This window comes from Anas acuta, chromosome 2 (assembly GCF_963932015.1).
Source record: "Anas acuta chromosome 2, bAnaAcu1.1, whole genome shotgun sequence".
In the NCBI taxonomy this organism is placed as follows: domain Eukaryota; kingdom Metazoa; phylum Chordata; class Aves; order Anseriformes; family Anatidae; genus Anas; species Anas acuta.
Genome location: NC_088980.1, coordinates 33281166 through 33303598, shown reverse-complemented (window position 1 = coordinate 33303598; position 22433 = coordinate 33281166). Strand labels below are relative to the sequence as shown.

Below are 22433 nucleotides of genomic sequence, written 5' to 3'. Positions count from 1 at the left end.
GTCCCTAAGCACCATGTCCAACCTTTCCTTAAATACCGCGGGGACAGTGACACTACCACCTCCCTGGGCAACCCATTCCAATGCCTAACTACTCCTGAGAAGAAATTTCTCCTAATTTCCATCCTAAACCTCCCCTGGCACAACTTGAGGCCATTTCCTCTAGTCTTATCAATAGTTATCTGTGAGAAGAGGCCGACCCCCAGCTCCCCACACCTTTCTTTCAGGTAGCTGTAGAGAGCAATAAGGTCTCCCCTGAGCCTCCCTTCTCCAGACTAAACAACCCCAGTTCCTCAGCTGCTCCTCATAGGACTTGTGCTCCAGGCTCTTCACCAGCTTCATAGCCCTTCTCTGGACATGCTCCAAGGCCTCAATGTCCTTCTTGTAGTGAGGGGCCCAAAGCTGAACACAGTACTCGAGGTGCAACCTCACCAGAGCGGAGTACAGGAGACAATTGTCTCCCTGGTTCTGCTGGCTACACTATTCCTGACACAAACCAGGATGCCGTTAGCCTTCTTGGCCACCTGGGCACACTGCTTGCTCATGTTGAGGCAAGCATCAATCAGCACCCCCAGATCATTTTCCTCTGCATAGCTTTCCAGCCACTCTCGCCTCCAGGCCTTTAGCACTGCATGGGGTTGTTGTGACCAAAGTGCAGGACCTGGCACTTGGCCATGTTGAACCTCATCCCATTGGCCTCTGCCCATCCACCTGTCAGCCCATCCACCCCTCAACCTGTCCAGGTCCCTCGGCCTTCCGACTCTCCAGAAGAATGACACTTCCCCACAACTTGGTGTCATCTGCAAACTTACTGAGGGTTCACTCAATTCCTTCATCCAAATAATCAATAAAGATATTAAAGAGGATGGGCCCCAACACCTATCCCTGGGGAACACCACAGGTGATCAGTCACCAGCTAGATTTCACTCTGTTCACCACTGCTCTCTAAGCCTGTCCATCCAGCCAGTTTTTAACCCAGCAAAGAGTGCACCTGTCCAAGCTATGGGCTGCCAGCTTCTCCAGGAGAATACTGTGGGAGACCGCGACAAAGGCTTGGCTGAAGTCTAGGTAGACTATGTCAATAACCTTTTCCTCATCCAGCAGGTGGGTTACTTGGTCATAGAAGGAGATGAGGTTGGTCAGGCAGGACTTGCCTTTCATGAGCCCATGCTGGGCCTGCCATCAGTTGTGATGGAGTGTAATTACATTTGAAATAAAAAATAAGGTCAATGCTGTCTGATATGATCATATTACCACATTACCCAGCAGACAGCAACTCCTTATATTTTTTTTTAGCAGAGTATTATAAGTTTCCCACTCAGAAACAGCACAGGGGGAGTGATGACTTGTGCCTACACCTTGCACTACATATCATTTGCCCTGGGAAGGCGAGCACACTTGAGAGACCATGTAAGATATCGAAGAATAGTCACCACCTTGACAAAACAGAACAGTGCATACCTCCCTTCTCTGAAAGTTGATATCTCAGGCCGCAAGGCTAATATATAGCATTTGGGCAGACTACCTTGCACAAAATTTGGCCGTAATCATATCCTCATTCAGCCTTGTCTGAGATTTAGAAGCATTGATTTTTGTACACATTGAATGAAGAGGAAGGAAACATTTTGTTCCTTCCATGTTTGCTCACATAGATAAGGCTCAGCCTTGCAAAGCCCTGAGGCCTATAAGCCTGATAAATAATCTCATTGTAGTAACCTTCCTTATCTTTACATGAGCAGTTTCACTGATTAAATGATTCACATGCAACAAGGACAAAATTTTGCCCTGTGTTCACTCACAGCAGTTTTATTCACTACATCAATACATGTGCAAAAAATTGTAGCAAACAATTAATTTTAAATACCAGAATTTCAAACACATCTTGGTAACGTGTGATGTGTCTGTCTTGGAGGAAGTGAAGAAACTACCAAATTTCTGTGAAACGTTTAAACAGATAGCAAGATATTCTTTGACCACCCCATTTTTCAGAGATAAAGAAAATAAGAGGTACATCTGAAAACCACATGAACCACAGGGTTTGTTACTGTGAACTACGCGGCCTCATCTGTTATTTTATCAAGCATGTGCAATAACAAAGCAACACATTCTTGAAGTAGTCAACTCTCAACAGACTCAAGTAATATATATTAGTTTACCCTCAGGTCCTGAATCCAATAGTCTTTATTCAGTGTGATTTGGAAGATCTCCAGGGAGTAGATGTATGCTGCCAGCCTTGACAGGCTTTGTTTACCACTACCACCTACTCCAACACGAAGTACATAACCCAGGGACTTCCAGAATATGACTGATCTGGCAGCTGATGACAAAAAGTAGTAACATAATGTAGACTTCAGCAACCAGCTGCAAAATTTCTCAACTTCTTTTTAGCACATTGAACTTAACGTGTCCACTTTTGTGCCAATGTGCTCCTGACACCCAAAGGTGCGTTATGTCCATGTCAGCATTCAGTTTCCTTCCAATATGTGAGCAAGCAGAAAGAGATGCTTTCCTTGGTCAGGTGTTGGAAGTAACTGTAGTGCTTTACAATGACCAGAGCTGTCTGGCAGCTCGTTCTTTACACTGCGCTGCTCTAAAGCATCATTCCAAGATCCTGACAGATGCTGACTTGCTTCAGGATAAAAAACTAGTTATCTTCAGAATAAAAACCTAGTTACCTTGAAGGGTTGGTTGGCTGGGTCCTAGGAACGCATAAGAATTCCTTTTTTTTTTTTTTTTTGGGGGGGGGGGGGGGGGCTGGGGCGGGAAGGAAAGGGGGGTGGATATGAACCTCCTAATTCTCTTAATATCTCATGTCCTGAAAAAATTTCTGCCCTCCCCCCTCCCCCAACAACAACAAATATATATATATATATATATAAAGAAATACAAAGATAATGTACCTAAACTTGATCTAATCTTGATGAACCTAATAGGGAATAATGTAGAAACCTGTTCAACCCAAATATTACTGGAAGCCAATCCTCTCTGACCTCATGATAGAATCTTGTCAGCCTTATTCATTATTTCAAAATGGAACCATGAAAATAAATGATAAAAGGTGGGGGAAAAAAACCCACAACTTTACAGGATTTAATTTCACATTTACTCTTCAGGGACTGCCAAACTGTAAAGCTAATACACCATGCCACTTTGTTTGCCAAACTGGGATACTACCCTTAGTCACTAGACTTCAGAGAAGAAGATAATGGCTTACCAACATTTTCAAGCAAAACTGGTGATACCTGAGAAGGCTTATGTCTGAAGTGCTGATGATTATCACATCAACCTCTAAATCGGCAGAACAAGATCTACAGTCCCTATGAAAGATCCATACGATTATCTTTGTAATTTAATCTCTTTTTTAATCCTCTTGGATAGAAACTACTATAATAGACTGCTTTGTCAAAAGCACCTTCTCTTATATAGTTCCTGCCTGAATAAGTGCAAAGTGAAAACAACAATGACATTGAAATTCTAGTCCAACTTAATAAGAAAAGCTTCCATGTTAAATGATTTGTCACTGCAAATAATAGAAAATGCTTTAACAAAACTAAGCTCTGCCAGCATGGGCCTCTCTCTCTTTCTGGAAATCATTGAAAATATATATAACAAGAAAGACTGAATATGCTGAAGAAGGTTTATAAATAATGACAAGGAGCAACAATGATGTCTGTGACTCACTGATTCAACAAAACCTTCACTTCATCTCCTGAAAATAGGCTGTTTTTCTTCAGCACAGGAAAACAAAGCAAATGTACTTTTGAACTTTTCAGAAAGAGAAACTGCTATTTTGAGCCATGGTGACATTAAGATATTACCCAACATGAGAAAAAGTACATTAAATAAAGATAAGGTAAGAATGCATACGAAAAAATCTACACGTGAAAAAAAAAAAAAAAAAAGATCACACTTAGAAGTCTGGGCTGGATTAGATCTAAAACATACAAGGCCAGGCAATTTAAGGCCTGACATACAGTGGTATCATTCAATATCTGTATGTTTAAGGTATTTTCTTACTTGTTCTTATTTTGAATTAATCTAATTTTAAAAGCATTTTCCCTTTCTTGGACATAAAAGATAAATATTACTTTTCTTATAAAGGCCAATTACTTCATTAACTAATAAAGCAGACTACAGAATTATCGATTATATTTTCAGACTCAGGAGAGTAAGTGTTGTTCATCTGTGCGGCACAAAAAAGGATGAATCTCTGCTTAAACAAACAAAACAGAGCTTAGCTTAACCACAGAGCCACAATCTACTTTTCCATAGCAGCACCAATATATTATGTTTAGCAGAACTATTGCTGCACGATATCCTCCCATAACCCTTGCATTAGGAGTGCTATGAGTCAGCACTGCAACCACCTCTAAAGAGCAGATGCAACAATTTCATGCAAACATTATCATCATTACCATTATTAATTATCATTAGAATCAGATAAGAATCATCATTAATTACTTGCTCCCCATAGGAAATTTTATAGATACACTACTTACACATGCTGCATGGTACCCTCAAATAAGTCTAGGTTAATCAAAGCATGCATTTCATCGTAGCTTTCTAGGAACTCCTTAAGTACATTCCTTAGTACTTCTCATCCCTTCACTGGTTTGTAGCAAGAGGCTGCTCTGCTGTTTGCAAAATCGCCATAGATGAGCAGAAATTGCAGCAGCACTTGGTCTTCCACATTCTACCACAAAGTGAGAGAAAAAAAAAAAAGTTAAAAAATGCCCCAAACATAGCACAAAAATATTTTCTGAAAGAGTAATCCATTATTGTAGTGATTGACATGCCCATGCGCTAGCAGTGCACTCACACAGTGCCTCCAAACAGCCAGGCTTCAAGCAACTGTTAGCAAAGCTGTCTATGCCTTTAACTGTTCATGTCAAAACTATTTAAAACTAGGGAAAAATAATTTGTTTGTGACAGGAAGTCACTGCTCACTCTATGTCCACAGACTACCAAATATTTAAAATTTTCTATTTTGATGTCATTTATACATGTATACTTATTCTCTCTCTTTCACTACTTTTTCACTCACACATGGAAAATAGAAAGGAAGAAAAAAAAAAGTAAACAAAGCTGATGTTTTTCAGTTTCCATTTGTATTGAATAAAGTCAAATATTGTCCCCCCCTGCCCCCCCTTATTCCAAACTGTCAAGAAAACTTTATTTTTTTTTAAATATGTGAATTCAATATGTTTATTTTAGTTCATGTTTTTGCTGCTTTGTCTGGTGCAAAAACGAGCATGCTTTCAAGTGAAAAGTTTTTGAAGGGCATGTAGAAACAGTAACATGGTCCTTACTTGGTATTGGCACCAACATGCACTAATTCCAGAAGAAACTATATATGCCATAACTATTAAATAACACATGACACTATTTTGTCTTCCTTCTGCCATGTCTGAAAAAATGAACAATACTGAGAAGTACTATATTTCATTATGTATGACAAGTTACGGAAAAAAAGGCACACGTTACAAGGGTTAACTGAGAACATTGAGGCAAAGAAACATACTTGTATCCCAGCTTATATCTGCAGTGTTTCCACTCTGAAAACCAGGTAGTTGTATTATGCCTCATCATATGGAGCAGAAATACCAAAATGAAACCTGTATACCTATTTTATGTATGTTTTGAAATTTACAGTGCACTCTTTCTTATTGTTTAATTCTAAAAACAGATTTTTTTTGGACTACCAACAATGCTCACAGTTCAAAAAGCACACACACTTTACTGACATACATTCTACTGCCCAAAGAAGAATGTAGTTTAAAATTAATTGAAAAATAACTTGATTTCTTTTATATATATATGTATACATGTATACATATACGCACGCATGCAGTTAACACTCAGGTTAAACTATTCAAGGAAGGAAAAATAAAACAGAAGGAACAATTAGGAAAAGCAGAAGTATATTCTTGTAGTTGGAAGTACAGAATTTGGAAACAGAAAACAAAGACTACAATTTGTTTCTCCATACACAATGAAGGACATGAAGAATCATGTCCATAGACATGTTGCTACATTCCCATCCTAGCAAAGGCTCAGGTGTTTGCTTTAAGTTACTAACAACACCGCAACAGAGGTATTTGACATTACAGTCAAGGCAAGAAAGTACCACCTCTGCAAAGACTAAAACCAGTCTTCTCAAGAGGAAATCTTCCTTGGTTTCTTCTTATCTCTTTCTCTGACACCTGCTTTTCCTTGGTAAAGAAGATGCTTACAGTGGGGGCTGAGAATGAGAAGATAGCATGCTACTGCTACTTACAGTTTCAGTAAATAAGAGCTTTCTCTACCCAGTTTTCGATTCATTAGCATTTGGTAAAATATTTTCAAGCTACTCACACATACCTCAAAATGCCTGTGCATAGCATCCATTGTCATTTTATGAAGGAAATTATAGTCTTTGTTTTCCACCAGTTTAGATATCAGTCAGATTCTTTCCTTAAATACATTAACCCTACTGATTAGGTATCTAGCGCGTGTTATGCTTGAAACTATACAGCCTTTAACATGAACCAGAACATCTCTCTAATTTAGCAAGTTCTTCGGCCAGATGAGTCTGCAAAAGTATAATTAAAACAAATGCCTGCTCTCCATGGGCTGGCACATCAGGTCAGTCATGGTCTGACAACCTGCTGCAGCACAGGACACATACTGCCAGGATCTTATGGATCTTATGTGTTCACTAGTCCCATTTTGCAATACCAAGTCCCCCCACCCCCCGAACAAACAAACAAAACACAGTTCATGGTGAACAAATTAGGACATTCAAAAACATTAAACTGATATCCAGAATTCTTTCCTTAACAAATCCCATGTTAGTATGGTTGCAGATATGATGGAGATGCCCTAGCCCCTCATGCAAACTGAAAATGTGTTTTACAGGGCAATGGGCAATGTTATCAGGAGACTTGACAAATCCATGCCTCCTTGTTCACTCTGTCCATGGGATGTGCAGGCAAGAAAACTATTCTGGGGGAGGCTAGTGTCCAGAAAGTTGCTCTGCCCTTGGAACAGAAATTGACCTTCTGTTGTCAAAATAATAAGTAAGCATGATGAAATTTGCGAACCATTACTCTATTTTCATTAAATATCTTTTCTATCTTAGCTTTCTATATACCTGAGCATAATCACCTGAGGGCATGGACTATTGTACAAAGAGCATCCGTTCTTCAAATTGGTCCACAGGGATTTATCTCATTAAATAATAAAAAACAGCAATAAAAGAATGTCTTCAGGTAAAAATATAACCCATGATACAGACCTGTAGGACATTGGAGAGGTCTGTCAGGTTAAAGATATAGGGAAATTTAATAGCAGTTGGTGAGAAGTTTTGAACCACTGTCTTTTGAAGCCACATGGCTGCTTGTGTGATGGCTGGAATATTCTTCAGTACTGATGGACTGAAAGCATGCTGCTGAAAGTGGAAACAAACTAGCTTGCTGTAGATGGTAGTCAGGGCATCTGAGGAAAGAAAGTTCAAAGTAAATACTGCAAAATGTCATTGAAAATGAAAGGGGAAAAAAGAGAGAAAGATTCCTTATCACAAGACAGCAGATAAGAGTCAATGGAGTGTTAAATTACAATACAGCCTGGTGAAAACACAGTCACTTGTGTGCCACAGGAAATACTTCATTTCTAGCCTCATCCTTGGTGCAGTTCCACAGCAGTTTCATGTCTGGCTCAGAGCCCCAAGGGCAGGTGAATTTCATGAGACTGCAATTGCTATAAAATTCAGTGGATTCTCAGTATTATGATGCACATGGCTTCTCTCTCTCTTTCTGTTTAGCTATAGGAAGAGCAGGATTTGAAACCTGTGCTAAGCTGCAGATATGTTTTCTCCTATCCCCATTAGTTTCCTACCTATTACAGTGATAGGGTAAATGATAATTATCTCATGTATTAAATAATAAATACAGAACTGTTATGACACTTAAAATCATACCTGGAGCTTAGGGTGGATTGTGAAGCTTCCAGTGGATTCATACAGGCAATATATTGACAATTATAAACTTCTTTAATAGTTAGCTTCTGCCTATCATACCTGTAGCTTGATTAATGCTAGTGACAAAATACCATACATTTTTCAGGCACTTACCCTCAAGTAGAAGAACCAACATTACTGCCCTATGGGAAACTGTGGAATAAAAATGGCCATGGAAGTATCAAATTAGGATTCTCATTTTAAAACTTTAAAAACAAAATAAAACATGCAACCCCCTCACCCCCCGGCCCTCCCAATTGCTTAATGCAAAATATAGAAGTTCAAATCAGTTTGAGAGTGCAGCCATGGTAGATAACAACAGATAAAATTAACAGATTTCACTATGAAAAAAAATGTCAAATGGCAAAGATCATCTTCATATGCATGAAGAAAGTCTCTTAGAGCTGTGTAAAACAACTGGAACCAAGCACATTTCAGAGAAACCATTATATAGTAAAAAGGGTAGCTTAAAAGATCATTCCTGTTCTGCTGTATAATATAATAAATACTATTTCTGGCTCTCCATATGATACTGCATAGATCTAAGTAAATTTTAAAAATAAAAGTTGCCCCCTTTTAAAATGGATTTTCAGTATCAGGCAATTTTGAGTTCTAATTGCCCAAACCTGTTGACAGCCTTGTTTCTTTAGAAATCAGCATACAACTGAAGGAGGCCAAGCAGCTCAAACAAAAACAAGCAAGCAAACAAACAAACAAAAACAAACAAACAAACAAACAAACAAAAAAAACAAACCAAAAAAACCTACAGTAAGAGGAAAATCTATAAATAATGCAGGCACTCCCTACTAAATCAATAAATCCTTCCCACAATTCCATACTTAAATGCATCTCTTTCTCAAATAATTGCATTTTTTCTTCCTGTATGTGTACAAAAAACCTCAAATTCTGCTCTACTTTAGAATCGTCAAGTGGTTACGTCTAAAATTCCTAAGTGACGAGGTCAACTCTTCCTCTAATTTGAATTGCTTTATAAAGTATAGGTTTTTAGTTTTGTGTTATGTTTTGTTTCAGAAGGAAAACTCTAAACAGAGAAGCATGAATTAACAGAAAACCAGCGATAACTGTTAAGAATGAAAGTTTGAAATTTTTGTGAGAAAAGATTAAAGGCTCTAATAGTGTATAACTAGGAAGAAAACAGAAGGGCACTACAACACATTAGCTTTGCACAGCACTAAATTAGATGCAATTCATATCACTGAACTGGAGATGCTTTAGGTTTGAGCAGTCGCTTCTTCTTTTCTCTTTATGACTTGTTCCGTAACAAAATATTCAACTGAAACTTGTTATTGCTCTTCCACAAGATGAAATATCGCCTAATTAAATGCTTATACAATTCTACTGAATATACTTTAAAAGAACAATAACAGTACAGAAGTTATTGGTCAAGTTGGTCACTAGTTGGTCACTAACCTAGTGAGATTATAGGGCATGTGACAGCTAAAAACCAAACAAGAAAAAAAATAAAAATTTTAAGGATGGTGTATGTGTGCGTGTGAGACCAACCTGAACATGTCAAAGAACACCACTGAGAAGATACACTCATCCTCCTAATACTGAAGTATCATTGTTTGTAAGCATATAGCCTGCCCCTCTGTCCACCTCCTTTTGACAATACACTGACATATCTGTATGATTATTTTTTTTAATTATTGTTGTTGTTGATCACTTCTCTCCTTCACTCAACAGATAACATGTTATTTACAGGTGGCGTGAAGCAAACACAGGACATAAGTAACATGCTTGTACAGTAACAAGAAGAAACCAATTGTATTGATAACAGCAACTGTAAGTATTTATGTAAGACATGGATTCTGTATCAGAACAAAATAAAACATTAATTGGTTGATTTTAAATTGAAAATTACCTCTTTTCACAGTATCTGGTAACAGGATACTAATATATTAATATATTTTAATTTCCACATTTTTTTTTTGTTTTGTTTTGTTAGTTGTTAGCTTTCTTTTTATTTATTTATTTATTTATTTGATAGTGGGGGGAGTTGCCTTAATTGTCCAAATCAACTTCAGTGTGTTTTTTTTTTTGTGTATGTTTTTCTTCTCATTACAGAGAAAGAACATTTGTTCATTTGAACCAGTACTGTAAAGTTTCTGCAGATTTTGCCTGCAGGGTGATGAAGAGATAGGAGTATAAGTCGAACATTTGTCAAACTGCAGTTTAGGGCATCAGCTTCTATACCTCAAAGATGTGTGTTCTCATCACATACATCCATGGATGTGATGCTCCATGGATGCTCCACCAAGAGCAGCTGAAGAATACTTTTCTTTTCCAAGACCAAGACTCTACAACCTCTCCACTTTCTGCTTCTCTTTTCTAAAACTGCTTAAAACTCCAGGGAGAGTATGCTTTTTGTTGTTGTTTTTGAAGTAATTCTTGAAGTTTTTCATTTCTATGTGTTTTAGGGAGCCTATCATGGACCACAATATTGAAAGTTGTCCTATATTTTTTTCAAGAAGTAAATGTTCTACAGTGTTCATAATCCCTATGCTGCTGAATCAATACATGAGGTATAAACCACATCTATCCACTTTAGGCATATTCAAATCATTCATAAAATAGATACATTTATTTGTTGTTTGGCCATAGTTACAAACATATTTTTCCTCCATTTGTTTTTTCAAGCACCTCTGAAAGATCACTCAGCATACATACTCAGCATACATAAAAATGATTACCATGCTAAGCAATGCTGAAACTAAACAGACCAAGAAATCAGAATCACGCTGGCTAGGATTTATGAAATATTTCCACAACCTATGAGGGTTTTCAAACTATTAAAGTCCTTGAAATCAATGAAATTCACAAAATTCCTTTAAAAAATGTCAGACTGTTCTTCTGAATTCCAGAAAATTGTTGTTTGATTTAGTTTAACTACTTCATGGCTTTTGAAAATCTCACCACATATCTGCATCCTTTGGAACTGAGATGCTTTTGCATGTAAAATCCCCAGGTATTTGACATTCAGCAATTTTACCACTGAAGTAGTATATTTTCTTCTTCTCCTGAGAAGGATTAACAAGAATTTTAATACATCTAAAGGTATAAAGATACAAATTATAACTATCATTTAATCACTAAGGAATAAAGCTGATTATATAAAATTTCAGCCTGTTCCCCAGAGGTGCTTAAATAAGGTTGAATGCAGACCATCAGATAAACTTACTACAACAGTAAGCAAATTAATTCAAATAATTTCATGTATTCACTACATCTGTAAAATCTTATGACATAAATTTGAGGCTTATACAATTTTTATCCAACTGCATGTCCTTCCTTACAAATATAAGAGGAAGAATAACTAGAGAAAGCTGATATCTTTAAAATATAAGATAAAACTTGTTATTAGGCATTATTAAAACATTGAATTTTAGTATGATGTGATCCTCATTTTTTGTCACTTAGTGAAGTATTCCACAGGATTCAACCTTTATATAAATTTGACTTCCAACCACACAAGCAAATCTTGTTTTTATTTTGTGCATGGAAATAGGATCCTGCAGAAATCACTAGGAATTTATTAGAACAGGGCTGGGAACAAAACATCTATTCTCCTTTCCTATGTCATTAATTTTTGCTGTTTAAATGATCATATAAATGTTCTGCAGAAAATGAAACCACAGGCTTAAGTGGACTTCAAGGTAAACTTCTCAGCATGTTCTGGTGAAAAAGGCTAAAGTATTTGGTTAGCAGCCTAATTTTAGAACCATTCTTGGTTTCATTCATAGCAGGGATTTTAAGCAAAGGTGTTTATGAAACTTTAAGAAAAAGGATTATTTCCATGTATACTAAGTAGAATAGATTATACGTTCAGTCATTCAGTATATCCTAACTTTGTGGACAACAGACTTCCCCCTCCTCTTTTTTTTTTATTTTTTATTTTTTATTTTTTAAACACGTTATAGTAGGTTATATGTTAAAATCTTTTTGGCTAGATAGGAAAAGTGAAAATTAAACATATACTTTTAAGCTTATCTTGATTATTATCTTAACAACAGGGCAACACAATCAAGAGATCTTGTAGGAAATGAAAGCAGCAGTTGTGTAGTGACACATAAATGCTCTATGTCAGAACAACCGTACTTCTGACTTGTCACAGACTTTTTCATTTCATGGCAAAGCAGTATGAAGAAACATATCACTGCAAACATCTTCCATTAGAATAAAAGGGACATTGTGTTGTCATCTCAGATTCTTTAAACAGTGAAATAAATCCTTTGCATGTTTCAACAGTGAGTTTGGCATGCCACTTCAAGAAAGGTAGCAAATGCTCTCAAATACATTTCTGTCTAGCCACAGTTGGCTAAAAGAATAGTTACTGACTACGGAGAACAAAAGCAAGCACATGAAGAGTGAAGGTGCACTGGCAGACAAGACAAAAATGAAGAACCTTAGTGTATTTGCAGCTGGATGATAAAATTTGGGGAAAAAAAAGATCTGTCTGTCTGTACTTATCCTAATTTTCTACCACAAAAGGGGAAAACATGCAGAAACTATCTGTATATGAAAGGTCTAAAGTATCTTAATTGCCTTAATATCTTAGGAAAAAGAAGACTATTTTCTTCATTTAGAAGAGGTACGTATATACCTGTACTTTTAAACCCATAATTAGGAACACTTCTTAATCCTTAAACTTACTCAAATTTTTAAGTGTCCACAATTGTCACCTATTGATCCCATTATGTTTTTTCAAATACTGTATTATTACAGTACAATAAGGAAATATATTTCACTAAAGCCCATTGTACTTAAATGTTTATGCAAATTTCCCTGTGGTACTGTTCCAGACTTTAGTACTACTGATGATCCCAAACTTAATGTACCAATATTATCTTGCATCAGAAACTGCCATCAAATAACATTTTGAAAATTTCTGATTTTCTAGAGGGAGAGTGGATGAGTCATATGCCTTGGGGAATGCTAAATAAAACCCAGCACTTCATGCTAATCTCACCCACTCTAGCAGATAGCTCAAAAGAAGTTAAGCAGATAGAGATAAGATGGGAGCTGGCAGAAAATACCACAAATTAAAAGTGATATGATATGTAAGAAAAATCTTTTAACCTCTTAACTCTGGAAGGAACATGACAATGTGAGGAATAGCTGTACTTCAACAAGTTCAGCTTTTAAGCTCTTCTTTTTGAGCTGAGACTTAATTGCTCATTTGTGTAATTTGATGTGGATGCCTCTTCCCATTTAAACAACAACCACCTGATTGTTCCAAACAATTTCTTGGAGAGGTAGCCAAAAATATGAAAGGCAGGCATCAAAATATATCACTTGAATTCATTGTATGGGAAGAAGCACTGGTATCCACAAACACTAGAATAACATAAGAGGCAGTCATTCTGAGTGATACATGACAGAACAAAATTATATTGTTACAGTTCACCAGAAAGATGCTGTAAACACAATGGAAAGCAAACACAATATATTTGGTATGCACTGTTATGCAGTTCTTCACCCACAGCTAGGAACTTGCACAGACTTGCACAGAAGAGCACTTAACAAGAGGGACTTGGCTGAAGAACAGTGGAGAGAAGGAAAAGCTGCAGAAAGAGTCCATTTCTTTGTTAATCTGTTAAAAGGAGCAGCAGATGTTTTACAGTATAAACTTAAAATCTGAACAAATAATACTAACATTTCATAGCAAATCCTTAAACCTTTGTAAACTCACAAGTTTTAGACCATAGTACAGTTAGTGGGTGCTGCTATACACTTGCATAGAAAGCCCCTGTGATGCTGTGTTCACCTATTTCATTTATTTAAGAAATTTCCTGTACAAAGAATGTATAACCCCTTTGGCATCAGTTGCCTAGAAGCCTTTTATTTATTTATTTATTTATTTATTTATTTATTTATTATCAGCTTCCTTTTGCAATGGGAAGTGTTATGCCCTTGTGCTCCAGTGCCTTGGCCATGGTTGCTGCTGGAATGGCAATCATTAGCTAAATGATCCTTACCAAAACAGGAATATCTGAAAACTTTCTAAGGCTGTTTCTCCATTAAAGAACTTTTGACAGTTTATATTCACGTATGACCCCTCTCTGAGGCACATCAGATTTCTTCAAATCTCTCCATTTCGAGGGTAGAAATGTTATTAAGTTGCGTTACTGTAGGATTCCAAGTTAGTATGAACTTGGAAACACTTCAAAAAATGAACTAAGTTACTAAGTAAACTGAAAGTGGTATTTGCTTATCCAACCTGAACAGAGAAGTAATCAACAGAAGGCAGGAATGAAAAAGCAGGGTAAAAAGTTATTCAGTAGAGATTTGTGGATTTAAGACTTTTTAAGCCTAGTGACAATCTGATTCACTAGCAGCAATGCAAGAAAGGGACATGGGCTGAGGAATTCTCAACGGGGTGTACAGGTAGGAAGACCATAGCAATTAAATTCTTTGCTGCCCTCTGAAATCTACCATCCCGAAAAACAGCTGTATTCAATAATAACAACTCTACAAAATTTTTCACCTTTGAAGGATTCTTGCATCTGCATGGAACTTACTTTGTAACATTGCTGACTGTGTATAGCAGTTGAAAGGAATGTTAGCCTTGCTGTTCTCTCCAAAGACTATCACCTTCAAAGAGTTTGTCCTATTCCAGGATTTCCAACAAGCCAGACTGGTTTGCCTGTTAGAAGTAAATCAATAAAATATTTGAGAGGTGCCACCTCAGATGTGAGAACAAAAATTAACTGAAATTGAAAAAGAAAAAACAAAAACAAAAACAAAAAAACAAAACAAACAAACAACAAACAAACAAACAAAAACACTTGCACAATGCAGTTTAGTTTTAAAAGCAAACTTTGATTTCTGTTTTTCTCCAGATACATGTATGCCTAAGACTGAACTCTAGAAGCAATGAAATGGGATACGCTGTTCTTTCATTTGAAGACATAATTGCTGGAACAGAATGTTCTACTGGATTATTTCTTCTGTTCATAGTATTTCTACTAAAAAATTTGTACTTTTTTTTTTTTTTTGTAGTAGGAAAATTTTGAAATCAGGTTTTCACTGAAATATGTCAACTCCTTCTCAGCTTTTACAGAGTGCTGGTGTCTCAAAAACTGCTAAAAGAAACAAACCGTTGGTGCAACAGGCATTTTGTTTAATTTTTCAATTAATATTTCATTTACCTTTAGGTCTGGCATTCAGCATACCTCAAACTGTTTCAGCAAGTAGTTGGCAATAGTTTAACTTTACTCACTTACTCTGAGCACCTAAAACTTCCACTACCTGATACAGCTTTCTTTTCCAAGCCTTATATTTTCCTACCAACTATTATACTACAATAAAAAAAAAACAAAAAACAAAAAACAAAAAACAACTTATTTCAGGATAGCTGATAATGGATAACATCTTCTGATCAGTAGCTCTGTGTTTCTATGCCCATCAACTTTCAATCCCCCCCAAAGAAAATTCCTACTTATCTAAGCATTTAAAAAGACCTAAAAATTAATGTATTCAAAACACTGTAAAGCATTTGAGAATACTGTATCATACTGAAAAAAAAAGAGCAAAACTAACTAAATGCCCACTGAGGCAATTTAAAGTTTACTAGTTCATGCTTTACAACTCTCGACTCACAAGCATATGCCATACTTCAGTACTGAGTCTCTAAGCTTCACTTCACATACCTACCAGATTTATTGTAATTTTAAACCTTTATTTATTATTATTATTTATTTTATACTGCATAGGGCCACGTGCTCAATGGATGTTTCAGAAACACTGTTCCTTAAAAAATAAATAGCTTTAATCCTAGTGCCTGCCTTTACCATAATATTTTCAGGAATAGGACCAACAGTTTTATTGTTTGTTTTGAGTTGTTCCAAGTAGGGAGGCACATAATCCTGCTGTATTTCTGAGAGCTACTTTGACAGCTGAGTATACTGGCATATGGTTATACCCATTTTCCTTGACTACATCCTTTATTCTAGAGAGGGCAGGGAGAAGGAACCAGATGATGGTTTTCTCCTGCTTTCAGAGGGCCAGACAACAAAAAGCAGGTGGGACCAAGGATTCCATATTTTTTTCTGTTGTTTTAGAACAAAGTACATAAAATACCACTGTGTAAATTGTACCCTAGACCAATGATTATGTGACACCCAAATTCAATGTGACTGGCACTGCAGACATCTACAGTCACATATATAAAACCGAGACTAGCTGAAAAGTCTGGCTGAGTACAGTTGAAGACAATTGTAATAAAAATGTAACTCTTCTCATCTGCTAGTTCCTATCACAACCAAAGGTCTAAAAGTCCTTTTGTTATGCAAACTATAGCATATGCTTCGGGTTAGCAGCCACATGCCTTACTGTCTCTATTCCAAAGGATTAGGCAATTTTATCCCCTACTTGTGCTCACACAGTATTAGTCAAACACTGCCTAAACCAATTATTTACTCATTCACAGCTATTCTGTTTGAACAGTTTGTTGCCTACTGTTTCCATCTCTACACTCCTGTTTGCTGTGAGAGATCATATTGCTTCTCCATGTCCATACCAGTCTTCTGATCCTGACCCCCTAGGTGGGCAGCTTGAAGCAACTCAAGCTGTTTAATTAAATTCTCCTACTGACAAGACTTCTCTGGGAAATGTGTGCACTGAAGGCTTCTCCAGTTGTCCTGACACAGTACTCTAGAAATGGATGGCTAGAACTAAAATGTTGATTACATGTTGGAGTGCTGAAAAATCAAATTTTGTTATGAAACTGCAGTAATGCTGCTTGAAAATAAAAACACTGATTGAAAATACTTGACTCCATTTTACTAATATTTGTACAACTGTATTGTTTTAGATCAACAAAAGACAAAAGGAAAAGATCACACTGGACTGCTTAAATTATTGTACTGTGCTTTTAACAATTAAATTCCCTTTTATACATGGAGACCCATGTTCTTTAAAAAAAATTGTTCTTGTGATTAATTTGAATAAAATACACATATAAAAAGTCAAAAGAGGAGTACTGCAATCAAAAGGGGTAGGAGGTAAAGAAAACCAAGCTGATGTAAACCATGATGTCTTAACAGTATCAAAAATTGCAACTATTATTAAAAGGGTCAGGAAACAACAGCCGATTTATCTACTTATTGAACACTCTGGATAAGAGGGAAAAATAAAACGCTTAACTTATGCTGAAATCTTCCAAACTGTATTTAACAATTTACATAACCCATCGACTAATTCATCCCCCTATTATCATAGTAGGATAATAATAGCATCTAGTCCCATTAATTTTCAGGATGTATCTTAAAAACTTTAATTAATATCATCAGATCCCCACGGACTCTAGCCCAGGTCCTGGGTGTTCAGATAGAGGAGGCCAGCTCTGGATCCTCTATCTGGAGCTGCAGCTTTTAAGTGGTGCACCTCAAACCGTAGCTGCATTGATGGAGTCATGGGCACACATTTGTTGCCTGTAAAGGTCAGAACCTGGAAAGCATCAGTACATCTCAAATACAGCTAAATAAAGATTGTTCAAACATGGCTATGATTTTTGCTTCAGAAACACAGAGGAGGACAAATTCAAAAAGTTTTACTTGATCCTGTGTTTTTCAACAGTTTAATCCATTCAAAAGAAGAGTAGCCTGCTTAACCAATAAGAGTACTCCTGAAGGCTGCTAAAAGCAGGAGAAGCTAAATCTTTCTCAATGTCAATAGAAAGAAACGATTGAGAGCAGGAACCTAAGTTTGGGTGCTCCAAAACGTCCCTTGGAAATACTGCTTTCTGTTCAATAGCTAAAGTCAGTCTATGTGGATAACCCCAGACAAGCACCTTTCAGAGTAACCTGAGAATGTCACCACACAGAGATGGGCTTAAGTTCTCAAAAGAAGAAAGCTTAACAGAATGGAACAAACTACAATCATCATTTGAAAGTTACATTTAGATTTTAGATTTGGATTTCATTACATTGCAGCATTTTGGCTATACAACTAAATTGGTTTCACTGTGTAACTAATGAGAAGAGAATAAAAAAATAGATACTACTGTTAGTTCTTAAGCTGACTTAGATTTCCTAATGTTAGCCTTCCTTGCTACAGTGATGTGAGGACTTAATTCATTAAATCTTAAATCTGTTTTACTGGAAGGTTTCACAAATGCTGGTTTCAATAATCTTATGATTGACAACTTGAATTACATCAATTTATACACTAGGAGGCACAATGAGCCTTACAGTATATGTAGGAAACTTGAAGACTTTTTGCTATACATAGAGGCAAGCAACATATTACTCAGATGCCAAAGAATCAGTAATAGTGAAAACCAAAAGAAATGAAAGGAATGGAGGAAAAACTGTCTTCAAAAAAGTAAAGAAAGGGCAAAACAGGTAGAGAAGAATCTAGCATGCTTGCTTCCCAGTTGCTCACTTTGTTATCATCTGTAACAGTACTGAGTGAGTCAGTGCACATGGAATCTACATCCCCATCCAAAACTAACCATTTTGACCCCTCGTGGGTAATATTAATTTGCTCTCTCAGAAGAAAAGACAGCAGAATATAATTTCTGCTGTAAATTATATTTCAACAAAATCTCATCACTTTAGTACTTAAATAACAGCAATGTACAGCAATTAAAACTTCAGGATTCCTAATGCGTCACTGAAACAAGAAGCTTGTACAGCATAAGAAAACTATGCTTTGCTTAATAGATGGTTATTCATAGTAAAATAAAAAATATTTTCAGTGAACTCTTGATACAGCAGAACAACTGTATTTTATATAATAAAGACCTATCTCTGTTTTGGCTACAGGAGAATATGTCATTATTTTTAACAATATTGGTGAGATACGGAAGTCTTCATGGGTCTGGAGAGAAAATAACTCCCCTCTTAGGCAGCTGAATCAGCATCATTCAGTTTAGCACTTTTCTATCTACTAGCATCCTGTCCTGCTTCCAGTCTTTCCACAATTACCAGTGCTCTGCATTCACATCATATTGCATTAAAACACAGAAAACAACAACAACAAAACAATACAATAATTCAGTCTCTAATGCCTTCATTGAATTCTGGCATTGCCTATTTTTGATAGAGAACTATGCTTCTAGGAACAGGTCCTGATAAGAAGGACATATGCCATTTGCCATCTTTTTACTCTTGTGTTGCACCGTGTATAAAACCAAACAGTTTGACAGCTGTCAGAGGTTTTGGGTTGAGGCCATTCCAAATGGACTTTTGTTGCATGTTCACATAGGTGTGACGCACAGTTTTGAGCACATAAAGGGGATGGACAGGCAGTGCGTTAGTGTCAATTTTGACACAGTAGGAATTTTTGCTTTTCTTTCTAAACTGGGTATATTAACGACATTAAGCCTAATTTCCGTTAAGCTTCTGAACACGTAGATGTAGAACTTAGTAGCATGGTGTAGTGGTGGACTTGTCAGTACTAGATTAAAGGTTGAACTAGGTGATTTCAGAGGTCTTTTCCAACTAGAATGGTTCTGTGATTCCATAGCAGCAAGGGAGGATCCCATTCTGATACAGCTGCACTCCACAGTCTATCTTTTCTAATAGAAAATATTGAAAGGGGAAGAAAATCACATACCGGCCAAAATTTTGTAACAGGAATAGGCATTATCTATTAGAAATACTTGTCTAGTGTTTTGGCAAAATATTCCAGTATTTCTGTCTAGAAGCTTAATTAAATCATCCTGATTCTCCTTCCAGAACAATATATTACTTAGTCTATCTGTCAAATAGCATGCTCATTACTTGCTGCCACTATTAATTTTCCTTTGACATTTGCAAACAACAAATAAAATGTCACGAGCAAAGTGTACATTTGAGTTTTGCCATTGCACGCCACATGGCTGACTGGATGGCCTCAACAACATGTTACCATACAACAGCCTAAAGCAAAGGCAACACATCCTGCAGAATATTTTCTGCAAGAACCAAGGCAATTTCTTTGCAATGTGAAATCAAAAACCCACTGTGTCGGCCGGCAGGTACCTTGCTTTTTGCAGTCCTTGCATTTCCAACAGCAAACATGGAGCAACATACTGCTAGTAGCTCTTCCAGCTTAACAGCCTGCCACACAGGAGGGATACATGGTGAGACCCTTTGCTCTCCTGTTGTCCTCTTAACAAAGAGAGGGAAGTATGCACAGAAGTTCTCTCTCCCCTTCTCCCGTCTTTTCTATTCCCTTTTAAAAGAAATAAGAACTTAGACCTTCTCAGTACTTATCTCTGTGTTGTATTATACAGAAATAGCAGAACATACATGAAGAAAAAAAAACCAACATAGGTAATCACACATTCCAAATCTATACCTTCTTATTTACTTTTTTTTTTTTTTTTTTGCTTCCTTCACCCCTATAACTAATCACCAACATTTGCTAAGCTACTGTGTACAAGAACTTGGTGCTGTAAACAATCATGTTTGTCAGTGGAGACAGCCTTTTTGAACAGATATTTTTTCCTTATTTATCCTTATTTCCTTAATTCTATATTTATCATACTGAGTTCCTGTACTGCCATGACAAAATGCCTTTGAAATACTGAGACTTTGAGGATGCCTTATCAATAGTGTAACATACTCAAAAATAACCTTCATGTCTAATACAACCCATTTGCAATTATTTTGATTGAAACTCTTAAGGGGAATAATTAAAGGCAATGAATTCTTTTGCTTTGAAAATAAAGCTCTCTTCAGGCTACAAGTGAAGCTCGGGGGTAAATTGTTTAACCATCTGTTCAAATTACAGGTTCTTTATCCTTGGAACATCCAGAGCTGGAAACAGGTCACTGATCAGGCCCATGAAAATTGGGATATCATCTGTCACTATTTTAAGCAAATTTAAGTCTCTTAAGGCTCACATAAGCACCTGGAAAAGGATGGTAAGCCACAGATCACAAGAGCATTAAACCCTTCTCTTTTTAGGATTCTGTTTTTATTCAGACAGAACACCAGGATCAACTCTTACTCCTGCTTGTAAATGAAGGTTGTACCTGATCCTCAGGTCTGTTCTTTCTACATTTCAGTAAGCCAGCAGCTACCAGAACTGACTTGATAGCATGAAGTCCCCAGTCACAGTAGTTCCTGGAAAATATTTTAATGGATTGTGTTAGCACAGGAAAAGAAACCAGGTGGTAACGTATAAGAAAACAGTACGTTTAAAGTGGCACCTTTTTGTTCCCTGTTTATGCTGTAGCCTTGCAGTGTTTTTAGGTCAGTGTCAGAAGCATAAAAAGGTTAAATGTGTATATCTATCTAATTTTTAATATCCCATCTATTTTTACATGGCAAAATTTGCACCAGAAGTAAAACCTCCAGTACGATACTTTGAGAATATGATGTCATGAACTTTTGGATCCATTTCCACCTTGGTTCCTCCAGTGACAATCTCACACTCACAGACATCATTTACAAAGACAAGGTGCTGACTCCTCTGGACGGATGTATTTCAGGAGGAGGCCACACTGTTCTTCCAGCACAGATGCAACATGTCTCCTTCCTGTTCACTCTAAAAAAAAAAATATTAATAACTTATTAATCCTTAGGTTCATGTCACTTCGATGTCTCATTTTTCTATCACAGGGGTAAGCTGTGGGTAGGAATTATGAAGAATTGATTTCTAAGACCAAGCTTTCTTGGGAAGCTGTCCTTTTTATTAGTCATTCTCAGCACTTACTCACAGTCTGCATTTAACTATGTCCTCATATACCTTCCACTATATTTTAAAGTATTATTGTATTTGATACCACTATGCCTCCATGATGAAACAAGGCAAGCAGAAAAATTGCTGCCAAACATCTAATTTGACCTGATGTTAATACTTTTCTTTTTCCAAAAGAGAAGACTGGGTAGACTAGCAACATATTTTACATCAAACACCAAAATTAAAGGACAAGAGACACAGGTAGTTACTCAGCCTAATAAAAGCCTATTTTTTATTTTTTTTTTTGAAGAAACATATGGTGGTGAGGAAAGAGCATAAAAAAAATGTAGATTTCTAGGATAGTTATTCTGAATATAAAGTCTTCCTAGGATAATAATTACTTAGCACTGCTTTATTTATTTGTTTAATTTTATTTTTTTAAACAATCCTCCACTGTATTCACAGGCAAATGTTTAAACAAACATTCATCCAAACAAAATATATTAATTGTTATTCATAATAATTCCTACCCTGCTTTAAAGTTTTTCTCTTCTCCAAGAGGTAGTTTTTTTTGTTGTTGTTGTTGTTGTTTTTTAAACAACAACAACACTATTTAGCTCAGCCATCTCAGGTACTATACAATGATTTACAATTTTTAAACATGAAATTAATGCATTACAAATGTACCAAGGTCAGAGAAAAGGGCATTTTATTCTAAATTCATATCTGATGGTAAAGTAGGGATGGGCAGGTGATTTAAAGTATCTTAAAAATAAAAAGACCATATAATTAAAATAAATTA

At 36.4% G+C, this 22433-nt stretch overlaps 1 protein-coding gene across 2 annotated transcripts in view; it reads right to left on the bottom strand.

Moving 5' to 3' along the window:
* The window catches only part of DNAH11 (dynein axonemal heavy chain 11), a 46213-nt gene extending 24720 nt beyond the window's left edge, over positions 1-21493 (bottom strand). For both annotated transcript variants that reach the window (XR_011093819.1, XM_068674164.1), the window contains exon 1: positions 21388-21493. Coding sequence is in view for 1 of the 2 variants with exons in the window: in XM_068674164.1 (XP_068530265.1) it covers positions 21388-21396 (9 nt within the window). In the remaining variant the exon portion in view is untranslated. The remainder of the gene's footprint in view (positions 1-21387) is intronic.
* Between the last annotated feature and the right edge of the window lie 940 nt (positions 21494-22433).